The sequence below is a fragment of the Podarcis pityusensis genome (genome assembly GCF_964106645.2).
Source record: "Podarcis pityusensis genome assembly, chromosome: 13".
Taxonomy (NCBI): domain Eukaryota; kingdom Metazoa; phylum Chordata; class Lepidosauria; order Squamata; family Lacertidae; genus Podarcis; species Podarcis pityusensis.
In genome coordinates, this window is record NC_138038.1 from 8499699 (window position 1) to 8521327 (window position 21629).

A 21629-nucleotide genomic window follows, 5' to 3' on the forward strand; every position below is an offset into this window, starting at 1 on the left:
CCAGCATGAGTTTGACCAAATTACGGGAGGCAGTGGAAGACAGGAGTGCCTGGCATGCTCTGGTCCATGGGGTCACGAAGAGTCAGACACAACTAAACGACTAAACAACAAATAGGATTTTTCTACTACTTTCACCAAGCACAACGTAACCTGTTATTTTCCCAGCTTGGATGATCCTCCTACTAACTGTGTTCATGGCATTCCAACATGCAGACATCATGCCCATTATATTTGCAGAGCAGAGCAGACTTGTGAAGCAACCTTCCTGGGACTGTTCCACTAGGAACAGGTGGGAGATTACCTGTCTATTTCCTCCCTGCACACTGAAAGTTCGCATCTCAGTGGGGAGAAAGAAGGCTCAGGCATTTTTCCTGACAAGCTACCTTACCATCTGCTGGGAGTGCATAGACATGCTATCTTGTATGTGGACATGAGTCCCAATTTCGGAGAAAGGCGGGATGCAAATATATTAAAATGATAATAAGAAGAATCGACTTCCACATGCAGCCTGAAGTGGTACAGTGCCAGCGTTCTGTGTTTGCAGGGCCGGATTAAATGTTTTAGAGAAGGAAGTGTCCCAGAATTGCAGCCTTAGCGGCCAGTTCCTTTGCAGGGCTACACCGCTGTAATTACTGTTTCTCTTTCATTATTTTATTTTACGGTAAAATGGAGCATTGAAAGAAAAAGAAAGAAAACAAAAAGAGGAAGCAGAAAATAAAAGTTCCACATCCAGCCCAGCCCTCAGCCCCTCAAGGTTCCAACATTTGGGGACCCTTCATCATTACGAAGGAACTGACCATCATCATGGCGACTGCATCATAAACCGTACTTTTCCGTGTATAAGACAAGATTTTTGGTGTTATTGGTGGCTGTGGCAAGGGCTGGTGTGGATTTGCTGTCACTGCGACAATTGGGCGGGCAATTGGTGGTTTCCGGCGGTGATGGGACATATGAAAAGGCAGCTTTTGGGATGTGCGTGAATGGCAGCGTAGGTCAGGCGGGTGAGCGATTTTCGTCAATCCCCCCTTAAAAAAGCTCAGTAACCAATCCTTCCCCCCAAAAAAGCTCAACAGCTCTGGGCAATCTTCACCCATTTTCCTAATTTTGAGTCCCCCCAAATACGGGGCATCTTATACATGGGAGTATATTACACACGAAAAAATACGGTACCTTGGGTCACATGATTCCCTTCGCCCTCAGCTTGGCCAACAATTCACTTTGCCTTCCAATACAAAAGATTTTAGGTGTCTCCTGACTTACCTGGATTTGCTGAGATCCCCAGTCCCTGCTTCAGTAGTAGAGAAACAGAGGTTTCCTCCTTCTCATAGGAAGACTGCACACTGCTGGTGGAAATTGACTATTTAAGCATAAAACACAACTGAGCCCCATGAGCTCTAACAATTACAGTCCACACCCTTACCAGTAACAAACAAAAAGCCTAAAGGTTTTCCTGTAATATTTTTGCAAAGCTGGTGATCACCAAATTTACTAAATTTTAACATTCCTTCCCTCAGGTTGTATTAAAAGCATTTCCTGCTATGTCACAAGCAGAAAGCACACCGTTCACTTCCAAAAAATCAGAGAAAGAGACGGGAAGGAAGAAAAAAAGAACAGAGAAATGTGGAAAGACAGGAGATTTGGGGAAATGAAAAAGGCGAGAGGAAGCAAGAAAAAAAACAGGTGCATTTAACTTTTTGTTGTTGTTTATTAAATTTGTATATTTCCCTTCAGCTGTAGATTTGAGGGTGGTTCACAGCATAGAACTACAAGGAAATTTAAGAACATTTTCATGTATGCGACAACAGCGGCAAGAGTCTTAATAGCACAAGGATGGAAGAATGAAGAAACCCCAACTAAAGAACTGTGGCAAGAGAAACTGATGGACTATGCGGAATTGGCGGAATTGACACACAAACTGCGTGACAAGGACAACTGTGACTTTAAAGAAGAATGGGAACCTTTTACAAAGTATTTCAAGAAACAACAAAATGAATTGGACTCCTTGGCAGGTTTTGAATAAACATACACAAATTTTTTATTAATAACACATAGTAAATGTAAAGGGACCCCTGACCATTAGGTTCAGTCGTGACCGACTCTGGGGTTGCGGCGTTCATGTGCAATGGCCCACAAAAGTTGAGGGTCTTCACAAAATGGCTCCTCAAAAACTGCCTGGTTCTTACCTCTAGCAATGTCAAACAGAGGTGTAAACCTGCCCGTCCAAAGGGGGTCGTTGATTTGGAAGCTGGGTCCATCGAGTCCCTAGAGCAACATAAATTGCCCAACATGCGTTCCCTGACAGGTAATTTTATACCAGGCAATGACTGCCCATGCATTTTAGAGAGAGCAAACCCAAAGAGTGCTCAGAGACTGAGAGACATATACCGTATTTTTTGCCCTATAGGACTCACTTTTTCCCCTCCAAAAATGAAGGGGAAATCTGTGTGCGTCCTATGGGGCGAATACAGGCTTTCGCTGAAGCTTGGAGAGCGAGAGGGGTCGGTGCGCACCGACCCCTCTTGCTCTCCAGGCTTCAGGAAGCTATCAGCAAGCCTGGGGAGCCCGCGGGAGTTCCCGCAGGGCTCCCTAGGCTGCGGATAGCAGCCTGCCGCCCGGCGCGCAGGGTGCCCTGAAGCAGAGCGCCCCGCGCTTCGGGCAGACATCGGCCAGCCCCACAAGCTCGGGGGACAGGGGGAGGCGCAGCACCGCCATCCCGCTGTTCCTCGACCTGGTTTGGAGGCTGGCGCTGGGGAGAAGCGCGCTTCTCCCCAGCGCCAGCCCCACAAGCTCAGGGAACAGCGGGGAGGCGGAGCGCCGCCATACTGCTGTTCCCCTTCCTGGTTTGGTTTCCCCGACCTGGTTTTTTTTGGGGGGGGGAAATAAAGGGGGGGAAATTCCTTTATTTCCCCCCCAAAAAAACTAGGTGCGTCCTATGGGACGGAAAATACGGTAATAAGTGGATGGTTGCGGGGAGAGAGAAATAGAGGGAAGCTGGTGGTGGCAAAAACCTGTAGGTAAACAGAAGAAGCCAATTCATAAGAGATGGGGGACACTTTCTCAAAAAGTGACTCTTCAGTTCCCATTCCTATACCAGCCAAAACATATTTCTTCACCCAGATTAAGGAATGGGTATCATCTCTTTCCCCGAAATAACTGTGGGCATTTCCCAAATAACTCCCCCATTCTTCTCAAGGCACCTCTGTTCTTTTTGCTTCCTCTCTGCCTTTTACGTTTCTCCAAATTCCCCATCCTTTCTCCCCCTCCTTTCTTATGTGTGTTTTTTCCCCCTCCTTCCCACACCTTTCTCTGCTAATTCTTATTTTCTGTTTCCTCTTTCCCGTTCTTCAATTCAGTTACGAGAAGTTTCAGAGGGAACAGGGTGCTTGTTGCTTGCGCCACACCCAAGGGGAAAGTTCAAAATAAACCCTGAGGGATCGAATGTGCTCAAATGTGTGCAACGGTATTTGGGGAGTCAAAAGTTAGTAAGTGTGAGGGTCACCAGCTTCCAAAGGACAACACATTAAAAACTTCCCTGAAATCTCAGGCCATACCAACAAAGGAAGAGTGGATTTGTAAATTAAGTGAGTATATAGAATTGGCAAAATTAACTTCAATTATAAGATATCAATCAAACCAAAAGTTAAGAATGGAGTGGAAGTATTTCGAAGATTATATGTCAAAATATTGTTCTAAAAATGACATGTTAATAGGCTTAGAATAAAAAATGTAAGCAATAACTAAACAAAGAAAGAAAGAAAAATCAGAATTTAACAAAAATAATTTATTATAGAATGCAAGGGGGGAAAGGTAGAAAGAAATATACAGAAGTCAAATTGCTGTGGAGGGAAGTAGAGGGTGAGTGATGGGTTTTATAATTAAGTGTATAATTATGCAACTGTTGTAATTTAGATATTATATTTTATGTGAGGGAATCATTGGGAATTTTGGTTAATATGTATAAATGTTTCAATAAAGTTTCAATAAAGAACTTTGAAAATCAAAAAAAAAAAAAAAGATTCCCTGAACAGGTAAGGCTGGGGACTCTTTTTTCTATTTTTCCTTTTGATTGGGAGGCAAAGTGAATTGTTGTCCAAGAGGCAGAGGTGGAAGAAGGGGGGCGGTGGGGGCGATCCGCCCCAGGTGTCATCACTGAGGGGGGGTGACATTTGGCGCGCTGCCCGCCTGCAACTCCCAAGCCTACCCCGAGCCATCGGGTGAAGGGGCAGAGGGGCAGAGCCTTGCTGGCAGCCTTCCCCCCTTCCTGTCTTCATTTTGACAGCTCGGGGGAGGCTTGGGAGTGGCGGGCGGGTGGCACGCCATTGCCCACCACTCCCAGGCTGCTTCCTGGGGAGGACAAGCCTCCCCCGAGGTGTCAAAAGGAAGAGGGAAGGGAGGAAGGCTGCTGGCAAAGCGGCGCAGCTCCCACCCACCCCTGTCCAGGAAGTGGCTGGCTCCACCCCCCAGCTGTCTCGCCCCGCCTCCATGGCCCCGCCCCTTCTGTGCACCAATCCGGGTGCGGGAGCAGCTAGCTCCGCCTCTGCCAAGAATTCTTGCGGCTAGGAAGTGGAAGAACAAAACAATGCCAACAATTACAGACTGGCACATACTGATGTTAGAAGATGTACAACTAGCAAAACTGACGGGAAGAGTTAGAGGAGTATTGAACCAGAAAATATTTGGAGAATGGAGAATTATATAAGATCATATTGTACCAATCACACCACATTAGCAGAACTTGAGTGATCCTTGTAAACACAACAAATAGCGTTTGTGGAGTAGACAGGAACTATATTAAAGAATATAAAACTGTGCGGGGGGAAACAACGACAATATAAACAGTACAATGAGAATGATTGGAAGACTCGTTTTGTCAGAAGTCTTTTTTATTTAAGTGTTTAATTAAGTATTAATTAGGAAGATTAAGGGTTTTTCTATGTACGTAAATTTGCTTTTTCTTCTTTCTTTTCTCTGTATTTTCTTTTTTCTTAATTGTTTTTTCTTTAATTTTCATTTTGTAGTATGAGATTGTAAATTCTTTGTATAAGTGTGTAATTTAAATTAATAAAGATTATTTTTAAAAAGCCAAAAAAAAAGAGGGCGGAGCTAAGCAGGTCTGTCTCCACATAGCATGGCTGTAAGATAAGGGTAGGTGTTTTTCTACGCACTGAGTCCCTTGGAGACACACTTGCTTTTAAAAAGTGGGAGCTAGTATTCTGAGGAAACCGAACCCTGCACCCAGGACCATTTACTCCCGTCCTGGAGAACTGAAGCATATCTGCAGCCTTGTCAAGAAATGAAAATGCAAAATGTAAGTCATCTTAATAATTGCAAAGTCACTTCCAACCTTGGGAGGAGGTGGTTTTGTGGGCTCACGCCCCCAACACTCGCACGGAGGCTGGCTCCCAGCCCCGCACGATCAGGGGAATCCTCTGCCGCGTCATCCCCCTGGCCAGCCAATCGGCTGGCTCAGGGGGCGTGGCAGAGGAGCGTCCTCTTTGCCGCCGATCAGCTGGGGAATTTCCCACCCACCCACCCTTCAAGGTTTCTCCTTTGACCTTGCTATGGACTTCGGTTGGTCGTCGTTAAGGGGCGACCAACCGAATTTTTTCCACTTGGCAAATTGGCACCAGCCATTTTGGTTTTTTCGCCTACTTCGTAGCAAATCGTCACAACTTCCTCGGTTTGGCGGTTAGGCATTGGTCGGGGTATTGTTATGTAGATGAACGGGGGGAGGAGCACTATCACCTCCCCTGGTTTACTGAAGGGTAGTCCGGTAAAGGATTCTGGGGGGCGTGACCCCGTCCGAAGCCTATGGAGGCCAGGACCCAAGGCACGTCCCCGAGCGGTGACCCCGGGGAGTGCCTAGTTGATGTGCATCAGCAGGGCTCCCCCTGCTGGTGTTAACCCTTCCTGGTCTTCAGGCAGACAGACTGAAGCCGGATAGTCGATTAGGACCAATGCCTAAGCATCACCTGTAACCAATAAAGTTGTGGCCAATTTTAGCCCATTAACCTTAATTATGGTGTCTTGTGTCTTTATTTCCAATGGTGGGAGGTGGGAACTCGCCACACAATGTTTATACCTTCAGCAGATGCAGAATTGGACTCTGAGGCAGCCACTGGCTCCTCCTTTTTTGAATCACTTTGGAATGCAGTAGCTGTACTGAAGACGATCATGCACATGGAACTTAAGCATTTAGTTTTGCATTTTTTTATTCCATTAATGTGTAATGTTTTATTATGCTTTTATATTTGTTGGAAGCTGTACAGAGTGGCTGGGGCAACCGAGTCGGAAGGGTGGGGAACAATTATTATTATTATTATTATTATTATTATTATTATTATTATTAACTACAAACAGACTCAGGTGTGCCTGATGTCCCATGGATCATATCCATTGTGCATGTATTACAATAGCATTACAAGTGACAAATTTCCACAAAAGACCTTGACTGCTGTTTTTCAGAAACTTGTTCTCCCTTTCACAAAGGACTATGGGACATAATTTTCAAGTGAGTAACTGTTTTAGGGCAATGATCAGGGCTGGATTTAGGGTTGATGAGGCCCTAAGCTCCTGAAGGTAATGGGGCCCTTTATATGTCCAGCTGACCTTTGCCAACAACAAATTGTCACTGTTTTTTGTGTTGAATATATATGGTAATTTATGGACCTAATAGGTATCTAAAGCCATTTGGACATAACAAAATGTGTATTTTTTCAAAGTAATTGTTGAACTGAAATACAGTTAAGAAGAAGTAGTTTAATAGTGAAATACAATTAAGAAGAAGTATATTAATAGTGAAATAATTATTAAGCTCTAACTTAAAATGATTTTTTATTCATAACAAACTTAATAATGCAAACACATTGGCATTTGGCAATAACAAAAGTTCCTTTAGAAACACAATTTAGGTTTCATTTTATTTGTTTTTTATCTTATATTTTGGAAATGTACATCCAGTTCTTTTTTTCCTTAAAAATTTTTGGGGGGCCCCCAAGAGAGTGGAGCCCTAAGCTATAGCTTGTTTAGCTTATATGTATGTAAATCTGGCACCGGCAATGATACACAACTTTAAGAAATGTATAAGGGGGGCACCATTTCCAAATAAGCAGGTACTGAGCCACAAAGCCAACCATGGAGATTATAAAATAATCTCATTTAAAGAGGGGAAAGCAACCCTACAATGAACTATCATTGATATCTACAACTCTCTCTTAGCTGCTGACTGGAGTGTGGTTAAGAAGGTTCTCCACCATGGAGAGCACGTGTTGTGGTGGGGGCTACCATGACATCCCCTGTTGCTGGGTATGGTATGGATGGCCACAGATTTGATTGGGCACCTCCACTTGTTGCTGGGGAGAATTTAATGTTGCAATTTTATTTGATTGATGGGGGGTGCTATTTATTCCCTGTGCTCAGCATTGAGCTTCCTCTTTTCGCTATGCACATCAGATTACCTGCCCACCCTCCCTATATTTGTTGTTGTTGTTCTTGCTGACCTTGCTATGACTGTCATGGGGTTGTCTGCTTTGGAGCAGGGGCCTGGTAAGAATTTTTACCATTTGGCTGATTGGCTGGTGCCATTTGGTTTTTTGCCTAAAGTTAAAGGTAAAGGGAACCCTGACCATTAGATCCAGTCGTGACCGACTCTGGAGTTGCGGCACTCATCTCGCTTTATTGGCCGAGGGAGCCGGTGTATAGCTTCCGGGTCATGTGGCCAGCATGACTAAGCCGCTTCTGGCGAACCAAAGCAGTGCACAGAAACGCCGTTTACCTTCCCGCCACAGCGGTACCTATTTATCTACTTGCACTTTGACGTGTTTTCGAACTGCTAGGTTGGCAGGAGCAGGGACCGAGCAACGGGAGCTCACCTCGTCGTGGGGATTTGAACCGCCGACCTTCCGACCGGCAAGTTCTAGGCTCTGTGGTTTAACCCACAGCGCCACCCGTGTAGCAAATCATCACAACTTGTAAGGCTGCAGTTAGGCATTGGTTAATTTGGGTTGGTGGAGGGGATGTGGCTGGCTGTGCCTGCCCCTCCAATGCTGCTGCTGCAAGGGTATTCCGGTAAAGGAATCCAGGGCTTGCCATGCTTTTGTCTGAACCCCTGGCAAGGGGCTAGGGCCATGCAAGAGCCCCTGGGAGCATTTGGGGAGAGGTGAGGGTCTGGCACCCAGCTCTATTCTCCCCCCCCCAAAATGTTTACCCTTACTGACTTCCGCAGGCTTGCGGTTGTCAGTTCTGTTCCTACCTCTATGTGGGAACAGATAGTCACTAACCAATGCCTAAGCAACCACTCACATACTGTAATTCAATAAAGTCGTAGCCAAAATTATGCCAAAAACCAAAACAAAAATGTTGTGTGAGCTGTGTCTTTATTTGGGGGTGTCCTGGGGGCCTCAACACGCAAAGGTTGGTTCATTGTACATTCAATTCAGTTTAAAGTTGTTGCAAATGATTACAGCTTTTGGAAGTAGATTTCATTTCAGCACACCAAGTCTGAGCGTACCAAGTAACGCAAGTGAAACAATGATGGCTGAGTCCCAGGAGAAGCTACTCTGTTTTGGTTTTCCTAAGGACCCTGCCACATTTCCGACAACAAAATAAACAGCATTTAACAGCAATAAATGTGATGGCTGCCATGCAACTGATCAAGAAGACGAAGACATCCAGGGAGTGATATTGGTACCAGGTCAAATGATGCGCGGCTACTCTCAAGTGCTTGGCACCTTTGTGGCGCATGACAAACTCAATCCAAAAGACAGCCCGGTCCAGCGGCTTTATCGGTTGGTCATGGTGGATCTGTGACAGTCTCATTGCATTTTCCTTATACCTGGAGGATTGGATAAAGAAGGGGAGGGGGGAAGAGAGAAAAGGAAGGACAAATTGGAATAGGGCCCAAACTCACATTTCCATTGCAGTTTAGCAGGTGTCACAAGTCCCGTTTGTGGTGTCATGGATGTGGAGCTCGGAGACCAAGGAAGAAGGAAAGGAACTTAAGAATGTTGAAGGACACCAGTAGAGTCCTCATGAGACAGGGAAAGTGGAATTGACACCCCATGAAATGTCTGGTCCTGAATGGGATGGCTTTAAAAATTTTCTGACGAAATATGGTTCCAATAACAACACTGGGCTGTGCCTGGACTAACTTCACAGATATAAGGGAACTTTCTTTTTTAATAATGGAATGCGGATTACTTAAATGTAAGAGAAATATGGAAACCGCAAAGAGATAGAGGGAAGTCAATTAACATATAAGGGACTCAAACCAGTTTGGTGGAATAGAAAGAATGTGACGGTAAAGAAAAGAAAAGAAAAGAAAAGAAAAGAAAAAAAAGGAAAAGAAAAGAAAAGAAAAGAAAAGAAAAGAAAAGAAAAGAAAAGAAAAGAAAAGAAAAGAAAAGATGGAATATGAAGGTAATGTCTTTCTAAGAATTTTGGATATAGAATATTCAAACTATGGTCTGTACTCTTTAAATAATTTTGTGTATTTGACAAATATCTTTTTCTTTTTTAATTTTTCTTTTTATTTTCATATTTTCTTTTATGTATTTTGGGGGGGGTATATGTGGGTGTAAGGATTAATTTATTTTCTTTTTTGGTAAATTTTAAAAATGCAATAAAGATTGATAATAAAAAGAATAGAAATGAACAACAAAGGGAAAGAAAGAAATGTCTGAACCTGGGAAGAGGTACAGTGGTCTGTGGTTAGATCTGGTTTGCAAAGAGAGGCTGAGTGGGTTTGCAGAGGAGCACCCACCTCTATGGTATTGGACACTCCTAGCCCAACACCTCCCAATGTGGAGCAGCCTCCGGCATCTCTTCCTATCAGTGAAGGGCGTCCCTCACCTGGAGAGGCAGCTGAAAGCCAAGTTGATTCTGAGCCAGCCCCGATTTTGTCTCCATTTTTATGGACACAGAGTTGCCAGCACCAGTACAAAATTTCTACAGAGAGTCAGCTCATTCGACAGAGTGCCTTTTTGCTTTCCAAGTCTTGAGACTCCAGCCACTTGCCTCCCCCTCTTCAAAAGGAAGGTGTAGGAGGTGTGTTGCTTCTTGGGTCAATGTCTTAGGCTTGTGTCTCCTCCCTCTGATGTACCTTGGAATCTGTAGTTTACCTTATGTACCAATCTGATTTGAGCATTAAAGCCTTTGCACATTGGAGTTCTTCATCCGACAGTGAAGGTAGACCTTCCAAGTGTCCCTATTTTCCTGAGACAGCGCCAGATTTGCAGAAGCCTTCCCAGTTTCTGATTTGATCCTGGAATGTCCCACTTTTCCTTTAAAAAGGTAAAGGACCCCAGAGAGTTAAGTCCAGTCGCGAATGACTCTGGGGTTGCGGCGCTCATCTCACTTTACTGGTCGAGGGAGCCGACGTTTGTCCACAGAGAGTTTTTCCAGGTCATGTGGCCAGCAGGACTAAGCCGCTTCTGGCGAAACCAGAGCAGTGCATGGAAACACTGTTTACCTTCCCACCTATTTATCTACTTGCACTTTGATGTGCTTTGCAACTGCTAGGTTGACAGGAGCTGGGACCGAGCAATGGGAGCTCTCCCCGTCACAGGGATTCGAACCACTGACCTTCCAACTTGCAAGCCCTAAGCTCAGTGGTTTAGACCTTAAAGGTAAAGGTAAAGGGACCCCTGACCATTAGGTCCAGTCGTGACTGACTCTGGGGTTGTGGCACTCATCTCACTTTATTGGCCGAGGGAGCCGGCGTACAGCTTCCAGGCCATGTGGCCAGCATGACTAAGCCGCTTTTGGCGAACCAGAGCAGCGCACAGAAACACCGTTTACCTTCCCGCCAGAGCGGTACATATTTATCTACTTGCACTTTAACGTGCTTTCGAACTGCTAGGTTGGCAGGAGTAGGGACAGAGCAATGGGAGCTCACCCCGCCGTGGGGATTCAAACCGCCGACCTTCTGATCGGCAAGTCCTAGGCTCTGTGGTTTAACCCACAGCACCACCCACATCCCTTCGGTTTAGACCTTAAAAGGTCCCTATTTTCATTGGAGAATTGTTGGTGGGTATGGAGTTATGCGGCCCCCGAGCCAAGGAGATAAGTAACTATACAACCTTTAGAAGACATCTGAAGGCAGCTCTGTTTAGGGAAGTTTTTAAATGTTCAATGTTATTATTATTATATGTTGGAAGCTGCCTAGCGTGGCTGGGGTAACCCAGTCAGATGGGCGGAGTAACAATTAAAAAAACTAGTATGACATCATTCACTCAAAATCCAAAGTGACTTAGTACAAATGGGCTTTGAGATTTGGGAGAGAGGTTTTCTTTTAAAAATTGCTTGACATTTTAAATGGGAGGGTTAACCACTCACGTGGGATTGTAAATCACAGCCTTCACAGCTTCCAACAATTCTTCTGCTTTCATTGTTTGAAGGTCCAGTTCCACAGCCATCCCCTTTGCCTTGATGTGTACAATATTGTCGTGCTGGTCAGAAAAAAAGGGAATCCCCACTATGGGGATGCCATGGTAAATGGCTTCATAAATCCCATTGATCCCACCATGTGCTATGAAGGCTTTGGTCTTGGGGTGTCCTGGAGGAGGAAGATGAGAATCTGTTGACTATGGGATGGTAAAGGCAGGTTATTAAAGTTGCTAGAATTCAAAACTGACCCTGTCCAAGCACATAACAGCTTCGTAAAGCAGAGAGAATTTGTAGTTCCAGATCTCCTGAATAGCTGAAAACACAAAGCACCAAATATTTGAGTTCGGCTAGCTTGCTCAGGTTTGGGCCAAGATTTGAAAAACAGCACTGTCTGAGGGCTTGGTTTTCCTTGGGATGGACCCAGGTATTTTCCCTGCCTCTTTCCCCTTTCCGCCAAGGATCCCAAGAAGTTACACCTGTGAGAAACAGGCGTGAGAAACAGCTGCTGGATGAGGGGTAATAACTTGATCCAAATGGGGATGGCAGAAGAAATATGATAACCAGGGGCTACCTTTGAAGGTGGCCCGGAAACTGCAATTAATCCAGAATGCGGCAGCTAGACTGGTGACTGGGAGTGGCCGCCAGGACCACATAACACCGGTTCTGAGAGATTTGCATTGGCTCCCAGTACGTTTCTGAGCACAATTCAAAGTGTTGGTGCTGACCTTTAAAGCCCTAAACGGCCTCAGTCCAGGATACCTGAAGGAGCGTCTCCACCCCCATTGTTCAGCCCGGACACTGAGATCCAGCGCCGAGGGCCTTCTGGCGGTTCCCTCATTGCGAGAAGTGAGGTTACAGGGAACCAGGCAGAGGGCCTTCTCGGTAGTGGCGCCCACCCTGTGGAACACCCTCCCTTCAGATGTGAAGGAAATAAGCAGCTATCCTATCTTTAAAAGACATCTGGGAAGTTTTTAATATTTAACACTGTACTGTTTTTAACACTTGATTGGGAGCTGCCCAGAGTGGCTGGGGAAACTCAGCCAGATGGGCGGGGTATAAATAATAAATAATAAATTAATTAATTAATAATGATAGCAGGGACAGCCTGCATCTCACCTTGTGTGGAGGCAGGGGGTGGGAGGCGTGCCCCTTTGTGGACAATGGTCTGATTCTACTCTTGGATGGGGGAAGCTCAGTCAAAGAGCTTGTGCCAATTGCTTGCACCAGACGAGGAGCGGGGTCACACCAGCAAGCAGTAAGTGGGAAGGGAATGTGCCAAAGCCTAGAAATTGCATCCTTGCCCACTTTAAAAAAACAAAAACAAACAAGCTTTCAGTTGGGATTCTCCCCATCCAAGTGTTTCCAAGTACAGCAGGGGTCGGCAAGATTTACCTTACCTGGGCCAGTTCACTCCAGCGGAGATCCCTTTGTGGGCCCGCCCACGATTTCCGGCGCCCACGTCTGCACAGACATGATTTCCGGAATCTATGTCTGGGCAGATGCAATTTCCGGCGCCGCAAAAGCGAGTCCCCGCGCAGCGCTGTGCAGGTTTAGCGCATGGGGACTCACTGAGTGGGCAGCTTGGTTCAGGGGCGGCTTGTGGGCCAGTTAAACGACCCCCATAGGCCTTAGGTTGCCAACCCCTGGGCTACAGCATGTGTGTGCTCACCATTTTCCAGTTTGCATCTTCCCCTCTTCCCTGCCCAACACACACATTGCCAATTCTGAGATTATTTTTTTAAATGATCCAAGCTCAGCAATAAAACAGGCAGAACAGAATACAAGGGGCAGGGTGAAGCTACTGATTAGGAATGGAATAAACGAAGGGGAAGATGTTCATTGCTACTATCTAGGGCTGTCATGACGTGAGTGAGGAAAGTGAGGATGGAGGAGAGATATTTCCTAGGAATTGGCAGAACTCTGCAATGAAGCCATAACTGCAACAAGCATGAGGTCTCTCTCACCAAGAAGATCATTTTGTGGGATCCAGTCATAAATCCTGGTGTTTTCTCCTAAGGTTTCTGGTCGTTTCCCTTTGTGGCGCCAAAGAACCTGGATTTGGAGGGGAAATGGAAAGACTGTTCTCTGTAGCTCAGGTTGCAAGGAAAACTGGGATGACCCCCCCCCCCCAGGCATGCTGCTCATCTTGCTTGGCTTTCAATCAGCACCACGTTGATCTGTAGGCTTCTCCAACAACTTGAGCTGTCCTTCTGGTTTCTAATATGAATAATCAACACTGGCTGCTTAGCCACTTTCTTTAGTGACAGTATAATAATACAGTGGTACCTCGGGTTACATATGCTTCAGGTTACAGACTCCGCTAACCCAGAAATAGTGCTTCAGGTTAAGAACTTTGCTTCAGGATGAGAACAGAAACTGTGCTCTGGTGGCGCGGCGGCAGCAGGAGGCCCCATTAGCTAAAGTGGTGCTTCAGGTTAAGAACAGTTTCAGCTGAAGAACGTACCTCCGGAACGAATTAAGTACTTAACCCGAGGTACAGCTGTAATGCACCATATTTCTGTACCACATTCGTGTCCCTGATATATAGTAGCCTAGTAGACAACTGAACAATACGGCATTTATATATTAAGAAAATATATAAGCTACATTTAAACAATCAAGTATGTTGACTTCAGGCTATGTTGGACTGTTCTGACTCCATATTTCCCCAGCACTGAGAATTCATAATGTATGAGTAAATCTGAAAAAAAGATTCAAACTAAAAATTATCCAGAGCTAATTTCATCTGCTCCTCAAAGCAGACCTTAGGGAGCCTATTTTCTCCTCTCTGAATTATTTTGCATTATTCTACATCTCATAACAAGTATTAGGCTAGGAGTAGCCTCATCGTCTAAGCCTGCTCTCATTTATTTAAGTAGGAGTAGATTTCAAGAAAAGCAAGTCTTTAAAACGTCTGTTGTAAAAGCATGCAATTTCACAGCCAGGGTAAGGAAATCAGGGAAGCATTTTCACAAGTCCACTATACAAGTGAATTGGTATTTTTTAACCAAATGACATGAACACTGACCTTCTGTGGAAGTTGGCTGAGTGCCGATGCAACCATGTTACTCTTTTCATCTGTTAAGTGTGGGAAAAAAGTGCCCAGAGAAAACACGACAATGCCGTGTTCCCCTGAACTCTGGACAAATTCTTCCATTTCCTGTCAAAAGATTAAAAGCATTGTTTATAAACCAACAAACCACCTTCCTCCATGTCTTTGCCATGTGAACCTACTGCGTGAATTAGAAATGTTAATGTTAACACTTCAAGTTGTGCTGGCCTCTGAGTGAGAAGGTGGTATTTAAGGTCCAGTTTCCAAACTGTGTTTCCAGCATCTTAGAAGGAGGTTCCAGTGCCCTTTAGGACTGAGGAGTTACAGGTTGTGTGCTCAGTCAGTCCGGTTTCTCTGTGCTATCAGAAAAAGCAGAGCTGTGCTCTGGAAAATGTTTCAGGAATGTATGTCCCTTCTAGAGAAATCTGAAATGGTGTCCCTGGATTGACATGCAGACAATAATACCCCCCCCCCCAATTCATTAAATTTGATTACTGCCCTTCATCCATAGATCTCAGGTTGGTTCGCATCATTAAAAAAACCAACACAAAATACATAATAGAAACAAGAACAAATAAAACCTCCACAAACCAATAACCGCCCTGCTCCGACAAACGCATTTTAAAGGGTATTGGATGTTAATCATGTTGGGATTTCATTCCTCCGTTGCTGGATGTGTGATTGTTTTCATCACATGTCTGTGTTGACATTCCATACTATTGGAGTCATGAGAACGGAAGTTCAGTTACACCGTTTTGTTATGTATGTAGTACTATTGCTTTTAGTCTGTTCTCTCTCAGAGAAGGAGCCATGAGAAGGAGCTCAGAGAGGAGCCATGTTTTCTTTGTTCTGTAACACTTGTATATAATAAATTAGCTTAGATTCCACACCTCAAATGCCTAGCTTCTGCTTGGACTCTGCTCTCGGATTGTGTGCATATATCTTCGGATATGTGTCACAGAAGCACTTTGGGAAAGAGGAGTGATGAATCATCCCGAGGGTTGGTTGTGGGGGAGAACGCAGCTGCCTGGCATTTTCCAAGTTGGTTCAAGAAGCCCAGTGCAGTTTAACATACCAACAAATCAATCAAAGGCCTGGTTGAAGAGGAATTTGTTGCCTGGCACCTAAACATATATAATGAAGATGCCAGACAAACTTCCCTTGATCTATCCCTCCCTCATTCTGCCACTCTCAGTCAGTTTTATTGCACATAGCCAAAGGCTGCCGCAATGTACACAGAATTATTTGACAATTAAAAGAAAATATACTGAATTGATAAAAAAAGACTTAAAACATTTATATTATTAAAACATTCTGCCACTCAGAATGTCATACCAGACGTCATCCCTTGATCAGACTGCCTGCGTCTTCAGATTTGAATGCTTTGATGCTGCCACTCATCTTAGAGTCAGGGTTGCTCCTTATTTAGAGCAAGATTAGGAAATCAATCCATACCTCCTCCACATATAATTAAAAGTTCCTAAGAGAGCATCTTAAAAAGTAGAGGCATCACCTTGTCGACAAAGGTCCATATTGTTAAGCTATGGTTTTCCCAGTAGTGATGTATGGAAGTGAGAGCTGGACCATAAAGAAAGCTGATCGCCGAAGAATTGATGCTGAATTATGGTGCTGGAGGAGACTCTTGAGAGTCCCATGGACTGCAAGGAGATCAAACCTATCCATTCTTAAGGAAATCAGCCCTGAGTGCTCTCTGGAAGGACAGATCCTGAAGCTGAGGCTCCAGTACTTTGGCCACCTCATGAGAAGAAAAGACTCCCTGGAAAAGACCCTGATGTTGGGAAAGATGGAGGGCACAAGGAGAAGGGGACAACAGAGGATGAGATGGTTGGACAGTGTTCTCAAAGCTACCAACATGAGTTTGACCAAACTGCGGGAGGCAGTGGAGTGCCTGGCGTGCTCTGGTCCATGGGGTCATGAAGAGTCGGATACGACTAAACGACTAAACAACAACAACAAGTTGTCCTTGCCACTTCTTTATCGTGCCATCACATGCCCCCCCCTTTCCCGGAGGTGCTTTGAAGAAGATCCAGGCATAGTTACCAAGCAGGCAAAGGGCAAAGGAGAGAATTACCTCTGGCAAAGGCTTGGCTGGCTTCAAGTGCAGACCCCCCACAAATTGAAAATTTGGTAGGAAAGGCCGCGGAAATTCGAAGTCCCAGTAGGTGCGGACCAACCAGATCTCTGCTTTCCCCATCACTTCACAGAATGTTGTGGGTCTCCCTGTTGAATGAGGGAAAGGGAATGAGTTTAAATGCAGCTTGTATTTTCTTTACAGATATGAGGGCTTTAGCAACCTTGTTTGCCAAAATACAGGAAGCTGGATTCCACATTAAGTTTTAACTATATACTGTACACCTGAAAAAAGAAGAAAAGAAATATGAACAGCAACTGGGGACTGAGTCTGCAGAAATATTTGTTATGCTACACATTTGTTAGGAAGCCAGAACTGGCTATGGCTCCTTCACAGATATTCTTTCAGTTCCAAATCCATATTTTCTCTTCTATAATATTTAGAATAATCCTTTCCTCTGAAGTCAGAATTGGTAGCTGAATGTGCATCAGTACCAGTCTCGGTCTCCCCAATCTGATGTCCTTCAGGTGCTAGCTGGGGCATATGGAAGTTTTAGGCTGAAACACTCCATTAGACTGAATTTTTCAATTTGTGATTTATTTTTAAAAGTTACGGCAAAGAAATTACCAGCATTTTAGTGCATATTTTATTCTAACACACACATTTTTGTGTGGCAGCTGCCCTATTGCGTGTTGTTGTTGTTTTGCAATTTCCTCTATTGTAATACATTTTCATAAGGTCTCCTTACTGATGTATGCATTTTCATGCCTGCTTCATTTAATGTCTCATAATTTCTTTTGTATTGGTTATTTTCTAGTTAGTTGCTTATGGGACGCGGGTGGTGCTGTGGGTTAAACCACAGAGCCTAGGACTTGCCAATCAGAAGGTCGGCGGTCCGAATCCCCGCGATGGGGTGAGCTCCCATTGCTCGGTCCCTGCTCCTGCCAACCTAGCAGTTTGAAAGCACGTCAAAGTGCAAGTAGATAAATAGGTACTGCTCCGGAGGGAAGGTAAACGGCGTTTCCATGCACTGCTCTGGTTCGCCAGAAGCGGCTTAATCATGCTGGCCCGGAAACTGTACGCCAGCTCCCTCGGCCAATAAAGTGAGATGAGCGCCGCAACCCCAGAGTTGGTCACAACTGGACCAAATGGTCAGGGGTCCCTTTACCTTTAATTTCTTTTGTCTTGGTTATTTTCTAGTTACCGTATTTTTCGCTCTATAAGACGCACCAGACCATAAGACGCACCTAGTTTTAGGAGGAGGAAAACAAGAAGAAAAAAAAATTCTGAATCCCAGAAGCCAGAACAGCAAGAGGGATCACTGTGCAGTGAAAGCAGCAATCCTGCTTGCTGTTCTGGCTTCTGGGATAGCTGCGCAGCCTGCATTCGCTCCATAAGACACACACACATTTCCCCTTACTTTTTAGGAGGGAAAAAGTGAGTCTTATAGAGCAAAAAATACGGTAGTTGCTTATAGCAAATCCTTAATAAAAAGAGTTTTAAAAAGAGAGAAATTCTTCAAGATCAATTTGAATTCAGGGAGAGTTGCCCAGAAGGGAGAGCAATTTGGTGGAGCAAGAAGGGAGCAAGGCAGGTGAGATCTGCTCTTTCCCTTACAGGTGGTCAAGTTTGGTAGTATCTATTTCCAGCTGACTGTGGCTCTACCAGCCTCAGGATGAGGCCTTTCCAATCCTGCTACTATTAGGTCCTTTCTAACTGGCCATGCCAAGGACTGAAGTTGGAATCCTTGGCCTCTTTAGAGCATCTACTTTACCAAATAATAATAGCACTTTGGGAAGAAGAAACAAAAACAAGCTTACCTAAAACCTGACTGTAATAAGAGTCCCACTCTCCAAACCAAGTCTGGAAAACATGGTCTTGCAGATGGTAAGATATTACGTTTTTCACCCTTTCTCCAAATGACATTCTGTCTGTGAGCTCAGACAAAACAGCCGGAACATACGAAGGAGGGGAAGGTATCTTGCCACAGTGTCTTTCTATCGTTGAGGCTGGCATGTACCTCAAGGTGTACATAAATGGGATGCCCAATTTCAGGGCAATCAGGTCGCCACCAAACGCCACAGGGTCTGAAAGAAGCACATCATATTTGCTCTTTGCCAGGCGGGCCATGAGTTCCTTATTGGCCAGAACCCCTTCGCATATGTCCTTATGTAAGTCAACGAATTTCGCCACCATTTTCCCCAGCTCTTTGTAAAACCTGTAGAAGGTCAGGGTGGTTGGCTTGTTGTTCACCCATGCCCATACGGCGTTCAAGAAAATGGAATCGATCTCATCCTTTCCATAGGACACTGGAAATACCTCAAACTTAGCCGCTGATATATCTTCACTGGGTTTGATTAAGAGTGCTGCCGTTGAAACTAGAATGCTGACGTTGTGACCTCTGTGTAGCAGTTCTTGAATGATGACCTTAACATTTAGCCAGTGACTGCCTTCCGCTGGCCAAATAAGCACATTCCCACAGGAAATGTTTCCTATTAAGGCAACCTGAAGTACTAGCAGCTGAATCACAACCACTGTTGCTGAGGCAGAGGCCGCAAGACGCTTTTCTGAGGCAGCCATATTTCTTCTTCTACCACTCCACAACAGAAGAAAATTATTCAGCGTTTTGTTTGTGTGAGAAACCTCCTGTCCCAAGTTTTCCTTTCACAGAAGACTTTTTACCAAGTGTGTTGAGTCAGGTTTTTTTTAACTCTCCAAGCAAGCAGAACGCTGTCACTGAATATTTCTGAAATGAAAAGACAAATGGCACAGCTTTCCGCCATCACTATTTCCGACAAAAATCATAACCTGCCCATACCATTTCGGATCCAGTCAAGGTTAGCTCTTCTTACAAAACCACCCAAACCTTCTCATTGTGTTAATATGTGGTGAACTATATTTCTTCTTCAGTTTCTTATTGAAGAAATACTTCCGCTTTTACCACAGCTGCAACAGTGTGAGCTCCGATCGCAGTAAGCAAGTCGGGGCGTACACCGGTACTGTGAGGGGCAACGTTTGGCTAAACGACCCCTGAAAAGGCTTGGAAGGAAGCTCAGGCCAAAGGAACTTCAGCAGTGTCTTTTTGGAGTCCCGGCACCCCTAGCCAAAAGTGGGGGAAAGGCTGAGCTGGGGGAGGATCCAGGCAAAGTGGCTACATTTACAGGAAAAAGACATAATAGAACAGACAGAGAAAATCTTCAGAGTGAACTCAAGAAAAGCAAAAATGAACAAATGGCCGGCAGACTGCATCATTGTATTCACATCAAATTGGATGAAAGATAAGATCCTCCAAACAAAGAGTAAGAACAAGTTAACCATAGATGGAAAAGAAATAATAATTTTTCGGGAAGTCCCACCCAGGTTGATAAAAAAGAGACAGCAATTCCAATTTCTAACAAAAGCACTAAAGGCCAAATCAATATCCTTCAGATGGGAATACCCAGTGGGGATTTCCTTCAATTTCAAAGGAAAAAGAAGACGAATCGAGACATTTGAGGAAGCAGATATGTTTTGGAGGAAGTATCGAGGAGAATTAGGAGGAGGGAAAAGCGAAGTAAGAAATGAGGAAGGAAAAAAATAGGAGGAAAAGGCAGAAAATAGAACGTATCCTAGAGAGGCAGAAGTGGGACCTTGCTTGTTTACAAGAAACCCACATCAATACTAAGCATAAAAGATTATTGGTAAAACCAAAGTTAGGGGAAGAATTCATCGCATCTGATGTAAGAAAAAAGAGGGGGGTTGTAATGTATGTTAAAAGCAAATACGAACCAGAATTGTTATATGAAGACAAAGAGGGGAGGATTGTAATAGTCAAAATAGAGGGGGGACCAATTGTGGTAGCAGGAATCTATGGATCAAATAAAAGAAAATCAGAATTCTATGTTAAAGTAAGATCATTATTAATGGAATATATAGATATGAGAATTATTGTGTTAAGGGGTTTAAATGGAGTAATGGAACCAGAATTGGACAGATCGCAGAAGAAGAGAGGGGGAAATGAAGCAAAGCTGCCAAAAAGCTTTGTGGAAATGGTAAGGATTTTTGATTTAGTGGATATATGGAGATATAAATATCCTGTCGAAAAGGAGTTCACATATTTCTCAGAACCAAAAAACTCGTATAGTCAAATCGACAGTATATGGATTACTAAGGATATGACAATTAAAGCAGAGAATGCCGAAATATTAACAAAAAGAATCACAGATTGCAATCCAGTATCATTAACTATTAAAGGAAAAGAGGAGGGGGGGTGGAGAATGAATGTTTTCCTATTAAAAAACCAAAAGGTAATACAAGGAGCCAGAAAGTTGATGAAGGAATATTTTGAAAACAATTGGAGGAAAGGGACAGATGTAAAAACAGGGTGGGATGCTGGGAAGGCAGTTGTTAGGGGATATTTCATACAACAAAACTCAATAGCATATAAGAATAAAGAAAAAATGAAAAGGGAGCTTTTAGAAGAAATTAAAAGGAAGGAAAGATTGGCCTATGCAAGCAAAAATAAAGAGAGATTAAATCAAGAAATTAAACTATTGAGAGGAGAATACAATAAAATTATAGAACAGGAGGTAGAACAACAAATCAAATTTTGGAAATATAAAAAAAATACTAAATATAAAAATTTTGAATGGGCAAATAAACCAAGCAAGATCCTAGCCTGGCAATTAAAGAAACAAAGAAATGAAAAATTAATAAATAAGATAAAAGAAGAAAAGAGGACAATAGAGGATATTACAGAAATTAAAAAAGAATTTGAAAAATATTATAAAAAAATATATCAAAAAGATGAAGTGTCAATAGAAGAAAAAGAGGAATATATAAGGAAAAATAAATTAATAGAGATAGCAGAAGACCATAAATTATTAAATGAACCAATATCAACCGTAGAAATTAAGGAATCAATTCAAAAATTAAAAATAGGGAAATCCCTAGTCCAGAGGGCATACCAGCAGAATACTATAAAGAAATGTTAATTGACCCACTAAAAGAAGTAATAGAGGAAGTAGTAGAGAAGGGGAATATTCCAGAATCTTGGACTCAAGCGTATATAACGCTCCTGCCAAAACTAGGTACGGACTTGGAATCTGTCTCAAATTATAG

General features: G+C 43.8%; 1 protein-coding gene across 1 annotated transcript; it reads right to left on the reverse strand.

The window, feature by feature from the left end:
- Window positions 1–8387: 8387 nt before the first annotated feature.
- On the reverse strand, window positions 8388–19142 carry LOC308460423 (UDP-glucuronosyltransferase 2A2-like). The gene is made up of 6 exons (XM_080976810.1): window positions 18350–19142; window positions 16530–16678; window positions 14414–14545; window positions 13350–13437; window positions 11335–11554; window positions 8388–8833 (listed from the first exon to the last, which is right to left on the reverse strand). Exons 1-6 carry the CDS (start codon window positions 19107–19109, stop codon window positions 8554–8556), a joined length of 1629 nt encoding a protein of 542 aa, XP_080832936.1. The 5' UTR covers window positions 19110–19142; the 3' UTR covers window positions 8388–8553.
- Between the last annotated feature and the right edge of the window lie 2487 nt (window positions 19143–21629).